General features: G+C 37.8%; 1 protein-coding gene across 2 annotated transcripts in view; it reads left to right on the top strand.

The window, feature by feature from the left end:
- fbxl17 (F-box and leucine-rich repeat protein 17) overlaps positions 1-22,676 on the top strand; it is a 231,390-nt gene extending 208,714 nt beyond the window's left edge. The window contains exons 9-10 of one of the 2 annotated variants that reach the window (XM_053504719.1): positions 10,090-10,232; positions 21,171-22,676. In XM_053504719.1, the coding sequence (XP_053360694.1) occupies positions 10,090-10,232; positions 21,171-21,308 (281 nt within the window). In that variant the 3' untranslated portion in view covers positions 21,309-22,676. Of the gene's footprint in view, positions 1-10,089; positions 10,238-21,170 lie in introns of both variants that reach the window. The other variant, XM_053504720.1, reaches the window with a different exon arrangement.
- The last annotated feature ends 1,025 nt before the right edge of the window (positions 22,677-23,701 follow it).

Raw genomic sequence — 23,701 nt, 5'->3', positions numbered from 1 at the left:
GTCACTATGTTCTTAACCGTGTTTGTGTGTGTGCGTGTGCGCGTGCGTGTGTGTGTATGCATGTGTTCTGTCTGTCTTTCTGCCACGTGATTGCTTTGGGATTGCACTCTGGTAAAATGGAAATTGGAGGTGGCTGGATGTTAACCTGCTCTATTTAAATGCCATCCCAAAACAGGCTCTGTAATTAGATAGGAGGCCACATGTGCTGTGAAGTTTTTATGGCTTGGGAGAGTGGACATGAGTGCACTATTAGTTCCGCCACTGCAGTTTCGAAGTAGTGACTAGGTCAAGGACCAGGCCCTGCTTTTTACGACTGCAGCGGGACACGAGCGGGTCTTAATATATGGACACGAAGAGAAGCCGTAAATTTGCTGTGCATTCCTGCAAGGATATTTTTTTAAACCCAGTTTTACTGTTGGATTTAAGATGTTTTCTTAGGTGCATTAGTACAATCCAAACTATCGTGTGGGCCGGAATTTGTTTTCTCTCGTAATAAGAAAATACTCCATACTGTTGTTTTTTTTTTTTTTGCATTAATTTTCTAAATCTCTACAGTGATGGTATTTTATTATCATAGTGGTTACTTTGATGTGGCATTTAAGTGCAGATTACCTGTGTGATACTGTTTGAGCTTCCAGCTGTGTCTGTTATCAAAATGTGTCACTTCCCAACAGGCATTTCCCCGCGCCAGGTAGATCACCTTAAATTCTTAAAGGCATTTAGCAAAGCTAGGATTTTCGTACATTTATTGTGTCAGAATTGTTCCATCGATATTATTTTTGTTGTAAATCAGCAGCTTTTCAGCGGCAAAAGGCATTTATTATTATCGACGGGAGCTTCAGAGGGCTACATTGGTGATACGTATTTGTGCATGTTTATTGTTGGCCTCCTCTAGAGTAATGTCGTACTTGCTGTAGGTGCCTTGTGGTCTCTCATAAGACAGTGCATGTGTGTGAGCTGGAGAGAAAGAAGAAGCTGTATAAATTCTCGTCGTAGTCTCCGAAGAGCGCAGTTTAGATTCAAATTTCTGTCAGCCTTGAGCTCTTCTCTTGCTTTTGATGTTTATTTTTTCTTTAGGGTGTGTGTTTGTTTTTATGACTCTTAGGATAAGATAAGAAGCATATCAATACTGATGGGATGGCCTCTGGCTCCTCTAAGCACACGCTTGCATGCATACACACACACATGCACACCTTATCTAAAGACTTTTCCCCCATTTTGGCAGGGGTGGTATGTGTGTAGGTTGTGTGAGCACATAGGCATGTGTAGCCTGTCAATCGGTCTAATTTCAAACCAAGCATATCACCCTGCTAGCTCGGGTTATCATCCTCAGACTACATTATAAGTTTTCCCACAGCTCATAAGATGTCGATGTGTTTGCCTCCATGCTCAGGTTGTAAAACACTTCAAAAGATCTACAATTCTGTCTCACCGCTTGGTGAAGGGAGAATATCAGACCTATCAGTCAGTAAAGCTCAGGAAACAGCCGCTAGCCCATTTTAAATCAAACTCCAGCTGCACCAAAAGCAAGCCTGTGCCCTCTACCCACCACTCAGGCTAATTTATTTCCTGTATTGACCATGTCTCTGTGAATTTCCTCTCCCACCACACTCTATCAGAGCATTCCCAATGTGAAGGCACATTTTTTTCAGTTTTATTTTTTATTTTTTCTCTTCCCTTACATGGTTTTAATTAAGTTTGCTCGAGTCAGACTCTTCACCTCAGGTAACCTCCCCTCTCATGAGGGAAAACAAGTGGTGTTACTGGGATTTCTCAGTAATCTGTGACTTTCCAGCTTTGGCCCTAGTTTTTGTGGGTTTAATGTGTGCGTACAAGAAAGGAAGGGTCTATTTTTCTTTGTCCGCTCTCTCTGTGTTTCACCTAGTTACTATCTGGATTTTATTCTCCATAACATCTCTCGCCGTTGTTTAAATCACCGGCGATTTCCCGAAACACTTTTTCCGAGAAGCATTCTTAACAGGTTTAATCATATTCACACTCTTGACCCCCGCATGTATGTTTTCTACTCTGATCCTGTGTGTGTGTGTGGTTGATGACTTCAGTGCTTTGAAAAAAGCTTGCCTTGGTTTAGATCACACTTGTGTGCAAAACACAAATAAAGCCCCTAGGCAAGGGGTTTGTCCTTGACAGGCCGCTTCCTCTGGTAAATATCACCTCCTCTGTGGCTTTTTGGACCGCACTGCCTCAGCACCATCATTTTACTTAAGTCTTAAAACACAGCACTACTCTACGGTCCATGGGAGCACTTTCTCGTCATTGAGGACTAAATTGAAAACATTAGTCAAGAAGCACTCTGATTCTATTAGGAGTTACGTTAATTCGGTGGAGTCAGTCAAGGAGATTGGGCGTGGTGTGGAGAGTTATCGACCTCTTGCGTAGAAAACTGTATGCAACATAGATTCCCAAGGGCTGAGAAGCAGTTACTCTTTTCTTTTTTCAACAATCCTGTTGAATATGAGCATCATAATTCTGTTCAGACACATGATGTGTGATGTTATTCTGCAGGCATCACTGAACACTACATGATCTTCTTCTTCCTGTTAAAGAGACAAAGTTACAATGTTTTAAAATTTAAAGTAACCAAGAATTGCTTTTAATTCATCTATTATTTATTATGCGATTATGTTTCTAAGTAATAATGGCTGTAATCGTGAGAATCATGTATATTACCACTAAGTATTAATTGAGTCAGTATGAGGTGTTCAAGGGTGACAATTATCTCTACATGCTAGGAGTCCCTGCATCATTATTTAATTCATGCAAACATTATTCATTATAACAGTGTTGGGACAGGGTTTCTCCTTTAACCGATCTCTTTAACTCTTCAGTGTTAAATACAGCATGTTTACAGTACTATATACGGACTTTGCAACTTTAATTAAAGCAAAAACAATTTTTTTTTTTATTTTTAAACAGTGGATAAAATCCAGTGTTCAGTTTCAGAAATGTTCCTTATTATTGCAATCTTAGGTATAAACAATAATTTTTCCACACAGTATTGTGTGTTAACAGTAAGCTTTTGTAGAAAAGCAGCCGGCAAAGATTAGTCCCTTTTATGGACAAAACAATGGCTGTAGTGTAATGGTGTAAAACCTGCTGTGTTAGTTATTAGAATCGGGTCACAGGTGTGGATTTGTTTGTGTAAATCATGGATTGTTAATTGCAGCCAATCAGATTTTAAAGCTGAAGCTATTCGTTTTAAACCTGCAGGTACTGTATGTTAAACAGTAATCTGTCTCAGTGCTACGTTTAATTAAGGATCAAATGCTAGTAAGTACTCTACATTAATAGAACAAAAGCAGAACTTAAAACATTATCTTATTATCTTATTTTTACCTAAATTTCACAGAAACTAGATTTTTCCTCCGTTATTTAGTCTCTTTACCTTGTCTTGCACATCACTTCCTATATTTTCCATTAGCTGTCAAGAGATACCATTTCCATCTCGTGCGGTGATGAGGTTGAACGAGACGGGTTGGGGTAGAAATGGAGACACTCACCTCACAGATTGCTGGAGGCATGTTGGTTTTGTTTTAATGTCCTCACAACCTGTGCCACTAGCTCATAGTGTACGCTTGTTTATAATGTGTTTGATGTAAGGTATATTGTTGGTGTAAAAGATGCCTAAGTGTGCTCCCTTCGCCCAGCTTTTATTGGATTTGCAGGAGAGGAAATGTGGCTTTTATCAGTACTCAGGATGTCCTGGACAGTAGATCTGGGAATGAGGAAAGAGAAATAAGAGACATAAATCAGACCAGTGTGGACTACAAGAAAACACACAACTCTGTGCTCATGCACATGTGTTTAAACTTTGAATTCAAACTATTTACTTGCTTGTGAATTTTTTTTTTCCTTTTGATATAACACAGGAACACATAACAGCGTCCAAGTGTAGAATAAACACCAACATCAGCACAACATCAGTGCCCCTGCAAACATGCGAAACCACAAATTCCACTGTAACGACCACAAATTAAGAAGGGAAAGTCCAACTGCAGAGAAGCATAGCGTGAATTGTAAAGTATTAGGTTAAATACTGGCAAACCGAAAATCATCTGAAACTGTCTACAACTAATGGTGAATTGAAACGCAGTTACTTGCGCATATTGTATGCACACCGTGTGGGCTAAACATCTGCTCATGCCCTTGAGGCCTCAGCATGCATGCAGACGAATCCTCTGTCTGCCCATAATCAGGAAGTTCCAAAACAATATATTCGCATTCGCTCCTTTTTGCAATGCACCGTGGCCATGTAAACCAGTGCAAGCTGTTTGGGTTTGGGGGAGGAGCAGGGGAAAACAACGAGTGTGTGTTCAGAATAAAAGCAGCCCTGGAGAAAAGATGGGAAGCAGATTTCTGCTTAAAAAAAAAAAAAGTGAGCCTCCCTCATAAAGAGTGCATCAAAGGCAGGAAAGCTAATCTGTTTGAAGGCTGAATGGGATGAGAGCGGACAGGCACACACACACATCCACAAACACACACACACACACACACACACACACACTCACCTACACACACACACACTCACCTACACACACACACACTCACCTACACACACACACTCACCTACACACACACACACACACACACACCTACCTACACACAGACACACCTATACACTTGTGGATATCCAGAGGACACAGAGCCTCGCATAACAGCCTACTGCCAGAAAACCGAAACCTGAGACACACTTACACAAGAAAGGAAATGTATCATTTTCTGGGTTTTAAATAAACCTAGGGTTTTTAAGTGTGCAACATTTCCGTTCTTTTAAGCCTAAGGCCCCGGGTGACTTCTGTTCATTCCATGTTGTCTGAGCTTGACAGAGAGAGCATGTTTCAGATATCTGATAGAAAATACATTTGCAATAGTGATCAGAGAAATGAGTTGTTTTCATGTGGATGCACACTGATTTGAGTTTCCTTCTCATCACTCCTGTAATAAAAGTGTTGTTGTTTTTTTCCTTCCACATGAGGACTTGGAGGACAGATGGGAGACAAATTAAATGGAAAACCAGAGACATTTTGCTGCCATGGTTCAGGTCCACTTGTCCCCTCAGAATAAAAGGTCACTGCGAATCACTAAAAAGTATTTTTTTTATTTCTGACCAGTGAGTTTTATGCAGTGATAAAAAAAACATTTTTCTGCTGTAAGCGGTGGGCTCTGCTCTGGATAACTGCAGGACCAGGATCCACAGCGGATGAAGGCTTACTGACTCGTTTGCTGAGGCAGTGAATATGATCCCAACCAAAATGAACACTTTTTGAAAGATTTTTGGAGTTCTCCTTCACCATTATTAAAACCCCAGATGGAGAATATCTTTTCATAGAGTAGCAGCCAAGCTGCTCTCGTTTATATTTGGGTTTTGGTGCTTTTACTTAACTATGGTTGTGTCAGCAAGTAGAAACATGAAGCATCTTTTAAGTAGAAATGGGATTCTGGTGCCTTTTTTCAGTTGAGGTGGGAATCCCACACACTTCCTGTGCTATTAGAGTATTAGTGTAATCCAGTGCCATCACCTACAGTCCAAACCGCTGGCCTCAGACCCAAAGGAGACTCAGAATAGAGCTAATATTTAAGTGTCTCTGCATGTAAAATGTTTTTGATTTATTTCTAAATACAGTTGTTTAATTGAAGCAGGTTTATTCATCTGCAATTGCTTTTACATACAGTAACAATTACATTAAACAATGTCGGTACACATCGTACCATGTGACCTCAAACACACTGAAGTGTATGAGATAATGAGTCTACATATTGTATAAAAATAACATTGGAGATTTAAGGCTTGAGTGGTTTTAAAGCCAAAACATCTAAATTTGTAGCTAAATGGAAGTTTAATATTAAATACAGTGTATCCCCTTTTATGACTTCACATTAGTGGTCTAACAGACCAGATCTGACCCATACTCCGTATGCATCCCTCCCACTGGTTTGGCATGCATGTAAACCACAGATTTACTGCAAAGTTTAATTGTCATAGTGCTAAATAAAACTTTGCTACCCCTGTTTAAGTGCACAAATTTACTTCCAGCTTCCTTTTACCTGGGCCATGATTGCCAGATCCCATTATGCAGTGCTGAAAACTCAGCCACCCTAATAAAAACAAGGCCAAATTATATTTGTACTAGAGCTCATACTGTAGCCCAATTGCATTTCTATACGCCAAAATTATACTACACAGATACTCTACACAGAGTGTGCTGTGGGATCTTTAGCCAGGATGTTGACATTGGATTCTTTGGGTACTACAAGTTGCGTGTGGGACCTCCATGGACCTGTTGGTCCCACCCACCTTTTTGTCTGGTGTATCACAAGGGTGCTTGCCTGGATTGGGGCCTGGTGAGTTTTAGGCTGAGTAAGACAGCCTTGTGCTGGCCTCCTTTTACACTGTGCTGTGGTGCACTGATGTTTTTTTTTTTTTTTTGTAATTTAGTTACTAAAACTCAGTTATTCTAATTTGCTTACACATGAGTGAAACACATTGAAAAACATTTCACACCTTTTTTTGTTTCGAATATACCCTGTACCTCGGCATACGAACGCCTCGCCTCAGAGATTTTGGCCTTAGGAAGCAAACATCTGGGAGCCATTAAAAAAATTTTGTGTCAGTGGTAAGCGAAGCAAGTTTTTTATTTTTTTTGCATTTTGTGTAAGATTTGGTGAAAACAGCACAATTGGTTCCAAAAATCTTATCAAGGATGGTAGCAAGAAAAAAAGGTACCCACTTTGAGTTTTGTTTTTAAAGCAGCTGGTGCCAAGAGGTATCATAAATTAGGGTTAAATAAGGTTTTATGGCTATTTATTTTATATTTCACATGTATTTCTAAATGTTTTAAAAACATTTAGAAAAGACATGTAAAAGTAGCTTTCATTTCTGCACCTAGAAAGTAAAGCTATAAAAACACATTGTTTTTATATGCAACAATATGATTGTAGTGTTGGAAATTGGTAATATTTCTTTTATTGTTGAGTGGCTGGAATTATCTGCATTTCCATTATTTCCTGTGGGAAAATGCGTTTTGAATACAAATTTTTACCCTAAGAACTCGCCTTCATGCTGAAGTAACGCTCTGTATACCGCTGATCCTGTTCAGGATCATGGAAGGCCCGGAGCCTATCCCAGGGGGCTCAGGGTACCAGGGTACACTTTGGATGGGGTGCCAATCTATCACAGGACACACAAGCACGCACACACTCACACACTATGGGAAATTTGGAATGCCAATTAGCGTAGTCTGCATGTCTCTGTACTGTGGGAGGAAACCCACGAAGCACAAGGGAACATGCAAACTCAACGCACCCAGATCCGAGATGGGAATTGAACCCTGACCCCGGCAGTGTGAGGACAAAGTGCTAACCAGAAGTGATGCATATATGAGATGAATAATGTGACATGTTGAATAAGGTTGATAAATACCGTGATACGGATAAATTGAACATACTGTTGTATTAGTAAAAGGTAGAATGCTGCTGTATCTGATGGATACCAGAGTGAAAAAACTCAAGGGGAAGTGGTTATACTGTTAGTCATTACAGTCTTCTGTCTGAGGGATGAAAACGTGTGTGTGGGGTACACAATGCACCTTTGTAGGATGGAATTAAATGTTTTGACAATATTGTGTTTTAGTGTGCTCGTGCCAGTAATTTGAGAAAGACTGGAGGAGCTGCCTATCACAGTTGTAATCCTCTCTCCCTTGGGCTTCAGGGATGTGACACAGCGTTAATGAGAGTCTAGCAGGATTTTTAAGACAAAACAATTGTTTTCACCAAGGTGTGCTGTCTAGATATTGATTTGCAGGAAATTGTTTCTGCAAATACTGAATTTTTTTTTTTTTTTTTTAATTGAGGAAAAGCTGTTTTGATGGTATTTTAAATTTTCTTTCTTGAGAATCTGAAAATCAGAGTTGCAGTGATTATGTCTATTATAATCGAGTAATTTATAAATATTAGACATTGTGTGTAAAATTATCTGCACTTGGTGATTTTTGTGGAATTTATGTTGCACTGGATGCAAAACTGTTTCAGGACCCCTGGGGTACAGTATTTGTCGTATCTCTGGTAAATGTGTTATTGAGTTAACACAAATTGGTGACTTTGTGTGGTCAGTTTGCTGTTTTTCTGCAAAGAGTTTTTCTATTGGTCTTAATAAGGGCACTGATGTAATCTCATTCCCATCTAGTTGGGCAAATAGCACCATCTCTGATGTTTCTTCTAGAAGATGGGTTGCCACACACGCACACTTTTTTTGAAAAATTCTTCATCAGTGTTTACTAAAACAAGGTTAAAAAGAGGTAATATATGTTTGCCAAAGAAGTATGTATGTGTGTAAGTGCGTGTGTGTGTGTGTCTAAGGTGGTCTGCACCTAGGAAGTAAAGCTGTTGTGTCTTGCTTTGGTCTGACCGTGACCCTTGCAGTGGATGCACCACTCCCAGATACATACACACACACACACACACACACACACACACATACACACAATCAGGCATAGTGATGGATGTGTTTCCCTTCTTATAAGCCCCAAAGTATCTGTACACACAGGTGTGTCTGCTTACACAGATCACAGAACTGAAGTGGTGACTCCACATCCCCTCGCACTCAGCACACCCACTCGAGCCCACACTCAGGCCCACTTCTCTATACATAGCTTTGGAGCACTGCTATAAATTAGCCTTGTTGACCCTCATTACACACACACACCCACACATACACACGCACTCTCTGTTTTTTCTTCCTCTAGCTATGTATGTGTGTATCTCTGTACAAACACACACACTTGAGTAGCATTAACAGCTGCTCAACCCAAGGCTCCGAAAGGAAGTGTACTGAATCAGTCGTAAATAATACTTTTTACATTTGAATTTAAAATATACCTCAGGAACTTAATTACACACTATATATGTTAAATAATTATTTGCTACAGAATATATATTTTCCTTAAATGAATACTGTTGGGTATTTTTTCCTAAATCTAGATCCCTTGAGGGGTCTATTTTTTTGTGTGAAATCTTGAGGATTTCCTTTTCACCGAAAGTTTTGGGTACGCCTTGCTTTAGGAAGCTACAGTACTATAAGAAACCTTACCTATTTATTTAAAAGTGTAAATGCGGTGAAATATAAAATGTATACACACCTTCTTTAAAATTGCAGGTTTTTATATTGTACAAAATATATTGTTTTTCTTTATTTCTAACATTGAAATACTTTGTATTGTCACTATTTTACATTAAAGGTATGACTTGAGTTGCCTTGGTTTGAGTTTTTTACAGTATTTCAACAAAAGCCTGCAATTTTGTCAGTGTATGTTTTTTAGTGCTCAAATCTGTATCTACATAATTCATGTAAATATATATATATATAAATGCTGATATATGAAATGAATTGACAACTCAAAACTATTTTTTCCTTTAAAAGAAAACTTGAAAATTACTATTACATTTTTTGTAGTTGTAAACAGTTGTTCCCTCACCAGCTGTTTCTCCTGAGAGCAATGAAACGACAAAACACAGCTCATCAGTGAATAACTCTGAGGACTGAAGCTTCCTGTCCTGAAGATCTTTCATGGCAGAACACCTAATAGAACTAAGGAGATGTTAATACAGAAGCAATGACGTACTGTATTTAAACAAGCGCATTAGTGTGAAGCTGTGATTTACCTTGATTTAGCAGGAACTACATCATGTCATGTTGTTAAAATTATTATTTCATTTTGACCAATTAGAATTGCCAGTAAAAAATTTAGGATTCATATTTGACAAAGACGTATTTTTATTAACTAAAAACATTTGGTGACTTCAGATGTTTGGTGAACAGTGAAGTGAGTCAGAAAGGCTTAAAGCAACCACAGGCCAGACTGAGGTATTGTGAGTGTGGATTGATTTTTATCATTGTAGTGATGCAGTATTGTCTTGTCATCCATGGGCTTCTCAGAAAGAGCCATGTGTACAGTAGATGAAGGTCTTTAGTCATCTATGTAAGAAGACTAACTTCTTTGCTATTAGACATGTGTTTGTAATCCTGTGCCATTAATGCTTTCTCTCTCTCTCTCTCTCCATCTCTGTCTCTAGCATTGATAGCCATTGGGCAGTACAGCAGCACCATAGAGACAGTAGACGCAGGATGGTGTAAAGAAATTACAGACCAAGGAGCCACACAGATCGCTAAGAGCAGCAAGTCGCTACGCTACCTGGGCCTGATGAGGTGTGATAAGGTAAGGTGTTTAGCGCAGAACTTGCAGCACAGAGCTTCGTGGAAATACAGGGGATCAGCTTTCGTGTAGATGTTGACTCTGTTATGTGTAAAATAAATTTATGGTCAGTTCTTAACAAGCATGCAGCATGTTCACACACACACTGACACTTTGGCCAGCAGCAGAACAGGAGAACAAGCCAAACAGGGTTTAGAAAAAAAGATACCGTGCAAGATTTCATAGGAAAAATCATATACAAGAAGAGTCTGGGGAAAATTTCATACTGTGCTTAAGTATGTTCAGCAAAGCATGCTGGAACAGAACCTCACATAGCTGCACTATGAGCTCGAGGAACTTTTTAGTGCAATATAAATGAGGTATGTATGCAAGTGTTGTAGGTGACACGTTTTAGGATTTTTAGGCCATTGTGCAATGGTGCAGTCACACCTCTCTCCTTCTGGGTCACTCTTTGCTTTCTTTGTTTGTCCCTCTTAGTCTTTCTCCGCACCACCTTCTTCCTCCCTGTCTCCCTTCCCTCTTCTGTTCCTCCATTTTTCCCTACCCTTTTATTTAGCAAGTCACTTAGACATTTGCTTGAAAAATAGGTTAGCAATGGAACATGCATTCCACCCCTAATTTCCAAATTATATTTCCCAAATCGAAACATAATATCATTTCCTTGATATTTTTCACTTGGGTTGTCAAAGCAAGATGAGATTTTTTTTTTTCTTCTGAAAATGAAATATCACTTTCCCATGAACATTTAATATTATTAAAGTGTATTGAAATGAATTTTTTATTGCTTGTATTGGGGGGGATGAGAATTTATCTGATCTGTGTGCCACTGTTGAGAACTTTGTCCTCCTCTACTCACATTTCTGTTGAGGTTTAGCATCATTTACACAGCCATGCTCCCACGACACATTACATTACTCTGTAGATTACCACTCTGCAGCACAACCAATGCAAAAAATGTTTAATCCAGTTTGTGTGTATGTTGCTGATTCAAGTAACAGATTACAGAAATCTGATATCCACAATTGGTGTATTTATAAATATATGTATATTTATTAGGGTTATTAGTAAAAAAAAAAATTAAAGGTAATTTCTATTTTGTTGTGAAAGTAATGTGGGTTAATAGGTTAAAAAGGTTTTCTTCATTATCTGCATTTACTGTAATGCAAACAAATGCATATGCTAGTGTTCATCAGTGAAGTGTGCTGTTGTATCCAAGTACTTACTGATGAGTAAAGCTCTCAATGGTAGCACGTTTCTGTGGCTAGTGTGTCTGTATTTAAGCAGTGTGACTAGAATTCTAGAACTGGATGTCAAGATTTGAGCAGTTTATCATTTATAATAGATCTGATTTCATATTTTAAAACAGGATCATACACATACTCCTTTGTACACAGACACATTTTGCATTTCACACTCATTATGATTTTCCTTTGTTGCTTTACATGCATCACTTTTGCATCACAAGTACGCTGACTGTGATCACTTTTGCATCACAAGTACGCTGACTGTGTATCCAGGAATGAGCTTTTTAACACAAACATTTTACAACAGGTCATTATGAGATACATCCTCTGCCACAGTTGTGTTGTGAGCAAGCAGTTATTGGCATTATATACAGGCACATACTGTACATGTATATGTATATATATTCAGTGCTAAGCATAAATGAGTACACCCCTTTTGAAAAGTTAGATCTTAACATCTCAATAAACACAAGAACAATTTCCCAAAATTATGACAAAACTGAGTTGAATAGAATATTTGTTTAGCTCATTACATAAAAAGTTAATAATATAACTTTGCTAACAAAGTTTAAAATCCTCAGTTTTACTCAAATTAGTTGATGCAAAAATAAATACACCCCACAACAAAAACTACTACATCTGGTATTTTGTATGACCTTCAGGATTTGTAAGAACTGCACCAATTCTAGGCATGGAATAAACAAGTTGGCAACAGATTGCATGGTATTCTTTTTACTTTCTTCAAGAATGTCTTGGAACCTGCATGGAGAGTGATGGTCAACTTGTCTCTTCAGAATTCCCGATAGGTGCTCAATTGGGGAAACACACTTGGCCACTGAATTACTTTCACCTTGTTCTTTTTTATAAATGCAACAGTGGGATTAGATGTGTGTTTTGGATCATTGTCATGCCCATGGAAAGGGCCATGGCAACCAAGGGCACGGAGTGATGGTAACATCTTCTCTTTCAAAATAGAGCAGTAGTTCTGTGAATTTATAATACCATCAATGAAATGCAGCTCCCCGACACCAGCAGCACTTATGCAGTCCCACAGAACACCACCACCACCACCGTGTTTTACTGTATGACTTTTGCTACAGTCTTCTGACTAATAAGTAAAGCTTTGCAGATTATCTTGTAGCCTTCACCTTTAGTGTGTAAAGAAATTATTGTCGTTCACATTTATTTTTCACGTGGTGCCATTGCTGACTGCATGAAATGGGAAGGGGTATTCTTTGTTAAGTGATGCCCTTTTATAATCAACTGTCTGCTAGACATTTGCTTAATGAATAATTAGACTCACCTGTAGTTAAATTCTTGCTAATTAGGATTTTGTTATCTAAAATATAGCAGTTCTCCTAAGACTTTCATTGTGGTGTAATCATTTTTGCAACATGGTCTTGAATGAATTTGTTAGGGAAAAAAACCTTATGCTGTTTGCAAATTAACAAATCTTGTTTGCAATCAATGGCCCGCATTTGTGAGGGTATTTGTACTATAGTGTCCAATAAAAAATGCTGATTCTGAGCGAAAAGTAAAGGTTTTTTTGACAAATCTGTTGGGGTGTACTCATTTATGCTGAGCACTGTGTATATTTAAGGACTAATTGGATCAATTATTTTGATTTAATGACTAAGAATGCTCAAGCTGTTTAACACTTGTAAAGAGCTTATCTTTAGTGCAAACATGATTGTAGTATTTACTGTGGAGAGCATACATTGATGGTTATATTGTGTTTTTGAAAAATATAAGTTTTTATGGGACATATCTAATTATTTTAAGTGATTGAAGAAACCATTACTGTGCATGTGTATCGACTGCGATTTATATTATTATTATTAATTGTTTAAAAGGGAGCAAAAAAAAAAAAACCTCAGTGACATGCAGTCAGAGCATCACTACAGTTTTAAATCACCGCGCTTCAAGTTATTATTAACGTTCTTTGAATGGAATGTCAGGGCTGGAATAATGCAGTGTCTGTAGTGCTGAGGTCATTTCCATGTACAATTCCCAAATGACTGGCATAAGCTCAATGAAGTAAAACACACACAGTTTCAGCTTTGCAGTTTCCAAATCTGCTTGGTCAGATTGATGTAATTCATTGACTTTAATTCTATTAGCTGCAAATGAGGTAATGTTTTGAAACAGAGCAGACACACAAAAAAATCTCTAAACCTTCACATAGTCTGCAGTTTAGAATTTTAATTCTATTTGTCTTTTTTTTTTTTTTTTTTTATGTTTGTTTTTTTGCTGATTGAAGTACGTGGGATTTATTCATATTATTAATAGCTCGCCAGCACTAATAGCTGATGCAAAAATATTAGAATTATTATTTTTTTTTAATAAGACAGGGTAGTGTGATCCCACCTACCTGGAGGTTACCATACCAGAGTATACAGTATTATTTTCCAAAAACAGAATGCTACAAGATGTTTTATTTTTCTTATATTTCAGCATTTGCCAATGATTATAATTTACATACATATACTTACAGTAATTTGTTAATGAATTACCAATGATTTCATTTCCTTATTTTATAATCTTTTTATTTAAGTTAGTAATAAAAAGAAAACTGTAGCAAAGTAGAGTTCTCTGTATCGATTACAGCAACGTGGTGGAAAATGTACTGACTGTTTTAAAGCACTGACACCTGGGACATTAATTACATACCGCCTTAGAGAAACCTTTACTGGACCAACAAGTAATATGTTTTTTTTCTGTTATACATGTTTTAACATTATGTTAATTATTAGCCTCACAATATGTAGAGTCTAACTAATTAGTAAAAGAATTTGTGCTATAGAAAACATATTACAACAAGCACAATACCATACTTTTACTCAAATTCAAGCGCAATACCTTAATGAGTCTTTTAGTCACAGTAAAACAATTGATTGTTGCAAATATTTTTTAAAAGGCTGTACTTTAGTGAATGACGATCTCAGCTGAGGTGGCTCAGAGCCCACTTCAAGTGGAGCATTTTTGAACGTTTATGGGCTTCCCTCTAAGCCATTAAATTCAATTTCAATTCAATTTTATTTGTATAGCACTTTTAACAATTGTCATTGTCGCAAAGCAGCTTTACACAATCAGAAGAATTATTTAAGTTTGTATGGAATGTGTATGGTGGAAACTCAGGTAGACTTGTAGGAAGTTCCAGTCCTGAACTATCGAACTGTCAAGTCCTCAGAGGAACAGCTGCCAACACCAATCGAGGCCCAAAAAGTCTTTTAGGTAGAGAGAAACCATCCCCAGACACCAGACGCGTCCCAAAGAGACACACGGGGCATCCATTAAAGGAGTTCCTGAGAGGCTAGCATTTCAGACCTGAAGCAGACAGTCCTATCATGGCTTTGGCCTACTGAGAAAACTTTCTGCCTTATTGGTATCCAAGCACTAGTGAAAAAATGGGATACTGTAAGTGCATTAGTGTAGCAGGGCATTATGTCGAGAAATGCTCTCATGCAGGGCATTATGTCGAGAAATGATAGTTATGCTCTCATAACTGCATCCTGCTATTTTGCACAATCAAGTTTGACTTTACCACACCCCATTATGCTTTAACGTAGCATTGCAATTACCGCTAGTAGTACAGTGCATCCCTCCCTGTCACAGAAAATCAATTAACACCTGAACAATGCTGTGGTATCCATTCAGCCATTATCAATAACACTTACTCTGTGTAGGGTTGCAGAGGTTTGGCGTCTATCCCAGAACTTACAGTAGGGCACAAAGCAGAGTACACCCTGTGTGGGGTGGCAAAGCATTACAGGGCAAAAGCACACACATACTGTACACACCCAATCATACACTATGGGCAACTCAACCTCTATCACGTCTTTGGGGAGCACAAAAAAAACTCCATACACACAGACCATAGGCGTGAACTCTGAATGCTAGACAATGCTAACCATCGAGGCACTATACCAAAATGAGTACTAACATTAGTAAAGAAATTTGTAGTAACTTATTGCTTATTCATTATTAGGCAAACATGAAAATGTTTCCAATCACTGTTGATTTATAATTTGTAGGTTATTGTTTAGATGGTGTGGTGCAAATGCCCAAAGTCTCATGTTGTTGTCAGGAGTTCTGAGGAATCCTGAGGTTTTCTCAATCCCTCTGTGCCTTGGAGCATAATCAGTCTCTATTCCTGTCTCCGCTGTTTCTGAGTGTCACCTGTTTTTTCGTGTGTGACAAAATAGAGTGATTAACATTGTGCTTCAGGCTTGTTCATCTGCCCAGTTTTAAAAGAAACAACAAAACTATTAAATTATTAAAAAAAAGAGACTGCTTTTGTATAACAAATGCTAAACATGCAAATGTGGTTAAAATAAATACAATTTTAATTTAATAGTCTAATATAATTTTTTTAGACTATAAATCTATGTAATACAGAAAATAACAGTATTGACAGAACTCCATCCTTTATAACTGAAAAGAGCTTTGCTTTTTAGTAAGTGTTATTATCAGTGAAATTTGTTCTGCTTTCTTTCTGTTTGGTTCGCACGAGTGCAGAAAGGAATTGTGCTCATGCTCTTTACATTGCTGATTTCTTCTCTGCCCTTGGGCGAAATATAGGAAGACATGAGATATGAAAGAATGCCGTTAATTGAGGCCAGCCAAAATAATCAAATCAATTCATTTCAGGCTCCAGCCAGTTTTTCAGCTCCCTCCAAGGCTTTGATGTGAAGCATGGAGGAGCTGAGTGAAAGCTCCTTCGTTTTTATCAAAGAGAAATTTGTCCAATTTAACAATCTTTCTTTGTATGTGCCAACATTTTTGACTCTGTAAAATACTTCACTTATTCTTGTTGTACAGAAATTGGAGTGGCATATTTTCATATGTTCAGTGATTTTTTTTTTTCCTGAACAGAAAGGCATTCGTCTGTGTCTATGGTAATTGTACAATGTTTTTAACACACACACCCAGTAAAAGTCTGATATTTAAGTATAACTTTAATATAATTTATACTCTAAACATCAGTTAGTTTTTGGGTGTTTTTTCTGCGTGGATGTGTGCATCCACTTTACTACATCATTTATTTTAGACTCTCCTTAGAGATGAGTAATGTGTAACCAGACAAGGGAGCCAATATTCAGGGAAGAAAAGAGAGTCAAAGAAATGGAAAAAGAGACCGCTGTAATCACTCAAAGCTTAAACATGTTCTTCGTAACAGATACTGCATGAAATTCCATGCGTAGATCTGTTGTTTGCCGGTAACATGTAGGAATGCTGTTTGATCTGTATGGGATGATTATAAAAATTATTTGAATTTTAATAAAATAAAAATGGAGCATTACAATTTAGCACTGATAGTTTCATAAAACTGGTGGAAAATTCTGTAATGGCAGCAAATCCACATGATGAGAAAGAGCCATAAGAGAATTATTATTGGTCATGGATTTAAATTTACTATGTAAAGGCAATAGAAGCTCTCAAGCTTTTCTCATGTATGTTCCTGAGGGATGGTGGGTTTACACAAATGTGTAATAATTAATTATTTTTCTTCATTCGACTTGACATTTGTAATTTTATCAGCCACAAACAACCAACCTTTCCACCATGCAGCCATGACTCGGACTTAAGCCTGCTTTTCGTTTGTACAAATACAGACGAAATGTCAGAAGCCAAAAATCACTTGCGCATGGGCACGTCTATCACGCTCACTCGGCTTTCTTCCCAGCAAAACGCATTGAGCACATTTCCCAGAATGTGATGTCAGCTCTCTGTATTCTGCAGGGTAATGCCTGTCCAGGTTTCCAACAGAAATAGCCACATTTCATTCCCTTCAGACTGTCTTACGTTGTGCGGTGATTTAAGTGATCATTTACGACTAAAATGTTACGACAGCATAAAATACAGTCGCTGTTTAAATAAAAAAAAAAGTTCCTCTTACTTCATAGTTTAAAGTCTCAAATTCAATCACGATTCAAACCTTCCAGACTTCGTCCCAGTCAAATGCTGAGCTTTCTCTCGGTCTTTATCAAAGCCACACTCGCACATTTCAACATTTTACTGCTGTGAATAGAGCACAGGCAGCTTTAGTGCGCTGTAAATCCTTGTGTTGATGCAGGCTGTTCGGGAGATCCAGCACTGTGTGATCCCTGCATATGCCAAAACACTTTCAACTAGGGTCTGTTTGGCAATAGCCTTTAGCTGCACCCATAGTATGAGTGTCCATCTGTACATCTGTTTTTTTGTTTTTTATGGGACGATTGTTTCAATAGATGCTGAACACTTTTTTCATTTAGCCCCGCTCATTTATTTTTGTTACAACTTGCCGAAGCTTTAAGTGTAGTTTATTCCACATAAAGAAATAATCTGTTGGATTTGTTAGATCTTATCCAAAAGCATAGGAATAAATATTTAATTCAAAGCTCTTTTAACAATAACTTGAGCTTTTTTTTATTTCCTTTTTATATAATCATGTTTAGTGTTAGAGAAAGCTGCATTTGCACTGCAAAACAGGGATCTGTTACAGTAGTTTTATGAAGCGTTTTAGTGAGCTAGAAGCTTGGCAAAGTTGTTGGTAAAAAGCAAATTCAGGCTCTAGTAGTTTTTTATTACTAAAGTGGGTCTTAAGACTCTGGTGATGTCTCTTATGAAAGTTGAGATATGTGCACAGTGCTTATTATTGCAGTGTAAAATTGACATTGTGTATGGCTCAAACTTTGCAAATTTAAGCACTTTGAAGTCTCGTAGATGGGGCAAGGAAAATAACAACAGAATATGGATGTTGAGGAATATAATTTATCAATCTGGTACTGTATGACCTGGCTCAGCACAAGACTGAATAAATAATGCATGTGAGGAAATACTGGCGTCTCTACAATAGCACATGTATGGTGGGATTGGCGGAATAAGGTGCCACAGTTGGGAGTGGATATTAGATTTCACTTTGTCCTTGGTCCCAGCCATGCACTGCCTGTCGAACAAGATTAAGAAGCCCTCTGATCCTGAGATTAAAGTCTTTGAAGATAAAAAATGAACAAGTATAATAAGAAGAGTCTCAGCAAACCAGGAACCCCAACTTCAGATATGTGAAAAATTAAAAACATCAATCTCTGTTGAAACAGGGCTTCTTATAGATCCTCTCTATCCTAAACAATGCATATGCTTTTTTTTTTTTTAATAATGGTATCTATGAGGGGTGTTCACACCCCTCATAGATCCCATTCACCCCTCTATGAGGGGTGTTCCAGGACTTTTGATTGTGCTGAATAACAATACAGTTATGAGAGTATAAACTACCTTTATTTCTCTATATAATTATCTGCTACACTTATCCACTAATCCCAGCGTTTCTCTAGTGCTGCCACCATTAAGGTAGAACATTTCCTCAGTATGTCGGAGCCATGATGATTTTAGTTTGTTTCACGTCTGAAACACTGGCCTCACAGGAACTCCTTTAACAGCCCAAACATGTGGAAATGGCATGTAAAAAGTGGTGTTGGTAAATAATTGTGTGTACAGTTCACACAGACAGATGCGCCTCTCCTGCAAATGAGTGAAAAGTTATACATCGATAACTTCCAAATAATTTACCGTGGCTAAGAGTCACCATACTGTGCTTGAGGTCATCTGTGAAAATCAATTTTACACCTTCATTCACAAGAAATTTCATCTTAAGTCCCAGTTTTGACTTGAACATCCCATCAGTATGTTAATGAGTTTGTTGTGATATTCAATTCAATTCAATTTTATTTATATAGAGCCTTTAACAATGCTGTTAGCTATAGTCAACCAGACTGTCACAAAGAAGCTTTACAGAATCAAAAGATTCTGAAAATGTGTATGAAATGTGGGACAATATGTACGAATCAGATTCGTATACAGTATAACTATGATTAGCTACTTCCTAATGAGCAAGCCAAGAGTGACATTTAGAAGGAAAAAAATCCCATAAACTCCCTTAGGCAGTAGGAAGAACCCTTTAGAGAAACCTATCCTCATTTGGATGATAATGGCTAGCAGGAACTGTGTTTGCAGTCAAACTGTGTGTTAGGAGGCTGGAATTTCAATCTTACAGGAGTTGTATCTAAGTTAATAGGGATTCCAGTTCGTTTATGGAGGTTCAGGTACAAAATTGTAAAAAAAAAAATTCCATTAATAAAATATTGACCGATTGCATTCACCAGTTCTCAAAGAACAGCTGTCTGCCTCAGCCGAAGCTAGGACCGTCTTCCTGTTAAAGTTGGATCGTCCTCAGTCACTACACGCATCCCAGGCAGACAACACGGGGCATCCATGTGATGAGATCTCCAACCAGAAATAGGGCACCAGGATGAGTCAGACTGGTCTAGAGAGCAAAGGGGGTCTAGATTACTGGCACCTCAGGAACGACATGTTCGACAGAGGGAGGGAGAAGAGGAGAGAAGAGAAGGAGAGATAATAGTCAGATATGGTCACAGTCACATACAGTAATGTATAAGGTAAATGTATATTTACTACAAAGTGCAAGCAGGGACTCCAGCAGGACTAACTATGACAGCAGAACTGAAAGGGGGAGCAGACATGAGAGCTCTGTGGGAAGTAAAGCAACCAATCACTCCACCATCAACAAACTTGAGTGATCAGTGAAAGTGGGGAAACATACTAGATCACCAAAAGACTCTACATCTAGTAGTCGCCCAGATCTGCTCCTTTTAGCATTGTGAATCTACTCACAATGCTTATGAATGGACAATTGAAAGGGTAGTCCATAACTTTGGGGCTTTGTAAGAAAAAGCCTTGCTCCCTGCTGTAGTTTTCATAATACGCGGTACTGACAAGCAGCCTGCATCCTTTGATCAAAGTAGGCGTGGCGGATTATAAGACTCTAGCAGTTCACTCAGGGTGAGACCACTCCGTCTTTCATAGGTCAATAGTAGAATTTACATAATAGTTTTTTTTTTAATGATAATTATTTCACAATTATTTGTACAGTAGCCTCTACATATTGGTGCAAGGTGTTATGATGCGATATATATATATATATATATATATATATATATATATATATATATATATATATTTTTTTTTTTTTTCTTCATCTTCTCGCAGGTATCTTAAACCTTTATGCAGAGTTTGGTCCTTTTGTCTAATCTTTTTCTGGAAAGAAATGTTTGCGATATTCATTTTCTTTTTGAAAAGATTTATGATTGCCTATGATGAAGAACAACTCCAGAGTCTCCACTGGGGATTGTGCTGTTCATTTGTAATCCAAATGCCACACTGTTGACATTGTACAAGATGAAAGTTAAAGGGTGGAAAGTTGTTTCGACTCATTGCCTCAGAGGACGAGGGTAATTATCTCACCGAACAGCCCAAGCGTCTGTGTTCTCTCCAGGTCCCGCATTACACGTGCTGTTATTCAGAAGATGTAGGTTTGTAGCACTGTTGATGCTGTGTGAACGGAATGGTAATGTACAGAGAACCCTGTTTCTTTCATGCATGACATTGAAGCAGTCGGTCACGTCATGGCCTAGATATTTAATCATTTATTTATCCATCCTATTAGTTATTCATTCATTTCTCTATTTCTGTTCGCAAACTAAAAGTGGTGATTGCTTTTAAATTTCAGTTACTGTGTTAAATGTCAAACACAAATGTACAATTTCTCCAGATTGACATAGTCAGTCACAGAGGCATACACACAAAAAAACACACGTTTACACTAGCATTCAAAATAACTTTTTTTTCTGTGTTTCAATAGGTGAGCGAGGAGACAGTGGAGAGACTGGTCCTGCAGTACCCGCACATCGTGTTCAGCACAGTGATGCAGGACTGTAAGCGAACTCTGGAGCGGGCCTATCAGATGGGCTGGAGCCCAAACACTTCCACTGCATCCTAGCTAACACACACACACACACACACACACACACACCTATACAGTCATATCAATAAAGATGAACTGCTGGTTGCCTTCCTTGTCAGCACAGCTGGTCGGTTTTCAGAGCATTAACATTGTACAGGTACAGTTTAATTGGCGCTAGTATCAATTTCTATGTTTTACTTTATTATACAAAGTTCATTTTTTTTCTTTGGAAAACTATTATCATAAGCAGATGTTAATATTTCCAGACTTCAGTCATCCAAAACAAACATCTTGCAAGCACATGCTCATCCTTTTTCATGCAGCTCTGTGCAATCCCAGAATTAGATGAAAAGTATCAAATAGATTAATAGTTCATCTTTTGAGAGTTTTGGTGGTGTTCATCACAACAACTCGTGTACTGTTTAACACCTACCATATTCTTCCAGAGATTTAGCCCGTAATTAATAGAAATGTCACCTTGAAGTTTACTAACAGTAATCAAATAATTACTTGACTAAACAGATTTTTTTTTTTAAATATATATATATATATAATGTGTTGAACACTTTTTTTTCTGTTATTGTAGAAGAAACCAGGTTCTTAATTGTGGACTTCACTCATTATGAATATGGTACCTTTTATGGTACATGTGTTTCAGAGTGTTTCAGTAGAGTGAAGTAGGCATCCTCGTCACATATAAATCTGATTCAGCCTAAATAGTTAAAGCAGAATATTGGATTTATGATATATCCAGGATTATCAGGAGTGTTATGGAAACGATTCTATGTGTTATGTTAAAAGTTTTTATCCTTTCTTTTCGAATATAATTAGTTTACACCTTGTGATATTGTAAACTGTGGTTTAAAGTTTGTTTTGGCTGTTATTTGAGAACTTTGAGGGGGAGCAGGGAGTTCCTCAGTATGGAATTTTGCATAACCTTTTATTAATTATAGTGCTGTCAGGCGCCTGTATTTGCCTGCTACCTGACTGAGATATGTGGAATGATAAAACCCTTCCATGTAAAAGTAGAGAGTTTAGGATTTATTAACCCCCACCCTCACCCCCCACCCATTTCTATTGTTAGCCTGTGATATACTCTTATGAAAAAGAAAAACAACAACAACAAAAAACACCAGGGTATTTTCCTATTGTGTAAGAAATAGCTGCGGCCAGTTCTTGTAGCTGTTCCACTGCATTATGTTCTAAGGAGAACCACAGGTCTTAGTTACTGTTTTCCTTTGCTGTTTTTAGGGATTAGAGTCAATTATTTTTAATCCAGCATAGGCTCCTGGACTGTTCGAATCTAAGTGTGTATGTTCTCTTCATGAGTGTGTGTGAAGCCAGATTTGAATGAGTTATTAAATGATTTGAATGAAATAAGGAATAAAACCCTTTCCTTGTGTATTTTGCTTTTGTGCTGTGTCTTGTCTGAGACCTCTTTTTGTCATTATGTTTCACAGACGGTCTTGGCATTTCCAATTCTGACCTTTTTGGTCTTTTTTTTTAACCACTCTGGCAGGTCTGAGCAGATTTTTTGACCTTTGGGAATCATTTGTCAAATGATGGTGTAAATATAAGGATGGTAATCAAGTCAAAAAAATTTCACCCTAACTGAGTAAGTGCTTTATCCTGGTCAAGATCCTAGAGCGTATCACAGGAACACACCTCTCATGGGACACAGCTGCATTGTAGAGCGCATTCACTCCTAGTGGCACTTTAGAGTTCCCAGTCTCTCTACCAGCATGTTTTTGTGAAGTTAAATAAACAAATTCAATAAGGTCACATAACTGCACGAACACAACCCACTGAATCCTAGAGCTGTGAGCTACAACACTACGGACCACTGTACTGCTGTTAAGTATGTAGTTGAACAAGGCTTAATTGTAAATAGCAGTCCTTCATCTAAATTCCCCAAAGTTCTGTCTCACATCTACAGTATTTAGACTTCTTTTAAGTCAGCTTTAGTCTTTCACAATTAAACACAGTATATGAGCAGATGCACTTTACAGAGTCCAAGCTCTTTAAAGCTTTAACATTCAGCAGTGTCGTCCCTGTTATGATTTCACTCAGCTATTGTTTTGATGCATAGGGGGAGTTAAGTGTATAAAACCATCTCAAACCATATATTTCTTCTTGAACAATCCAGAGTACAATTAATTCAGTGGGCTTTTGTTAAGGATTATAATTCAACAAACAGTTCTACAATAGACAGTCAACCCATAAACCATTTTAGGTTTAATAACACCACCTGGAATGCCTGTTGGTATTATGAGTTGTTTGGATAATTATCATATCGATCATTTTTCTTATGATTATAGGACGCAGGAGTTTGCCTGTGTGGGAGGGAATAGTAATGTGTTGCTTTATTACTAAACAAACTATGAAACAAATGAAATTGCAAATAGCATCTAATAGCAAAACATCTTGAT

Source organism: Clarias gariepinus, chromosome 9 (assembly GCF_024256425.1).
Source record: "Clarias gariepinus isolate MV-2021 ecotype Netherlands chromosome 9, CGAR_prim_01v2, whole genome shotgun sequence".
NCBI classification, from domain to species: domain Eukaryota; kingdom Metazoa; phylum Chordata; class Actinopteri; order Siluriformes; family Clariidae; genus Clarias; species Clarias gariepinus.
This window is presented reverse-complemented; position numbering and strand designations above follow the sequence as displayed.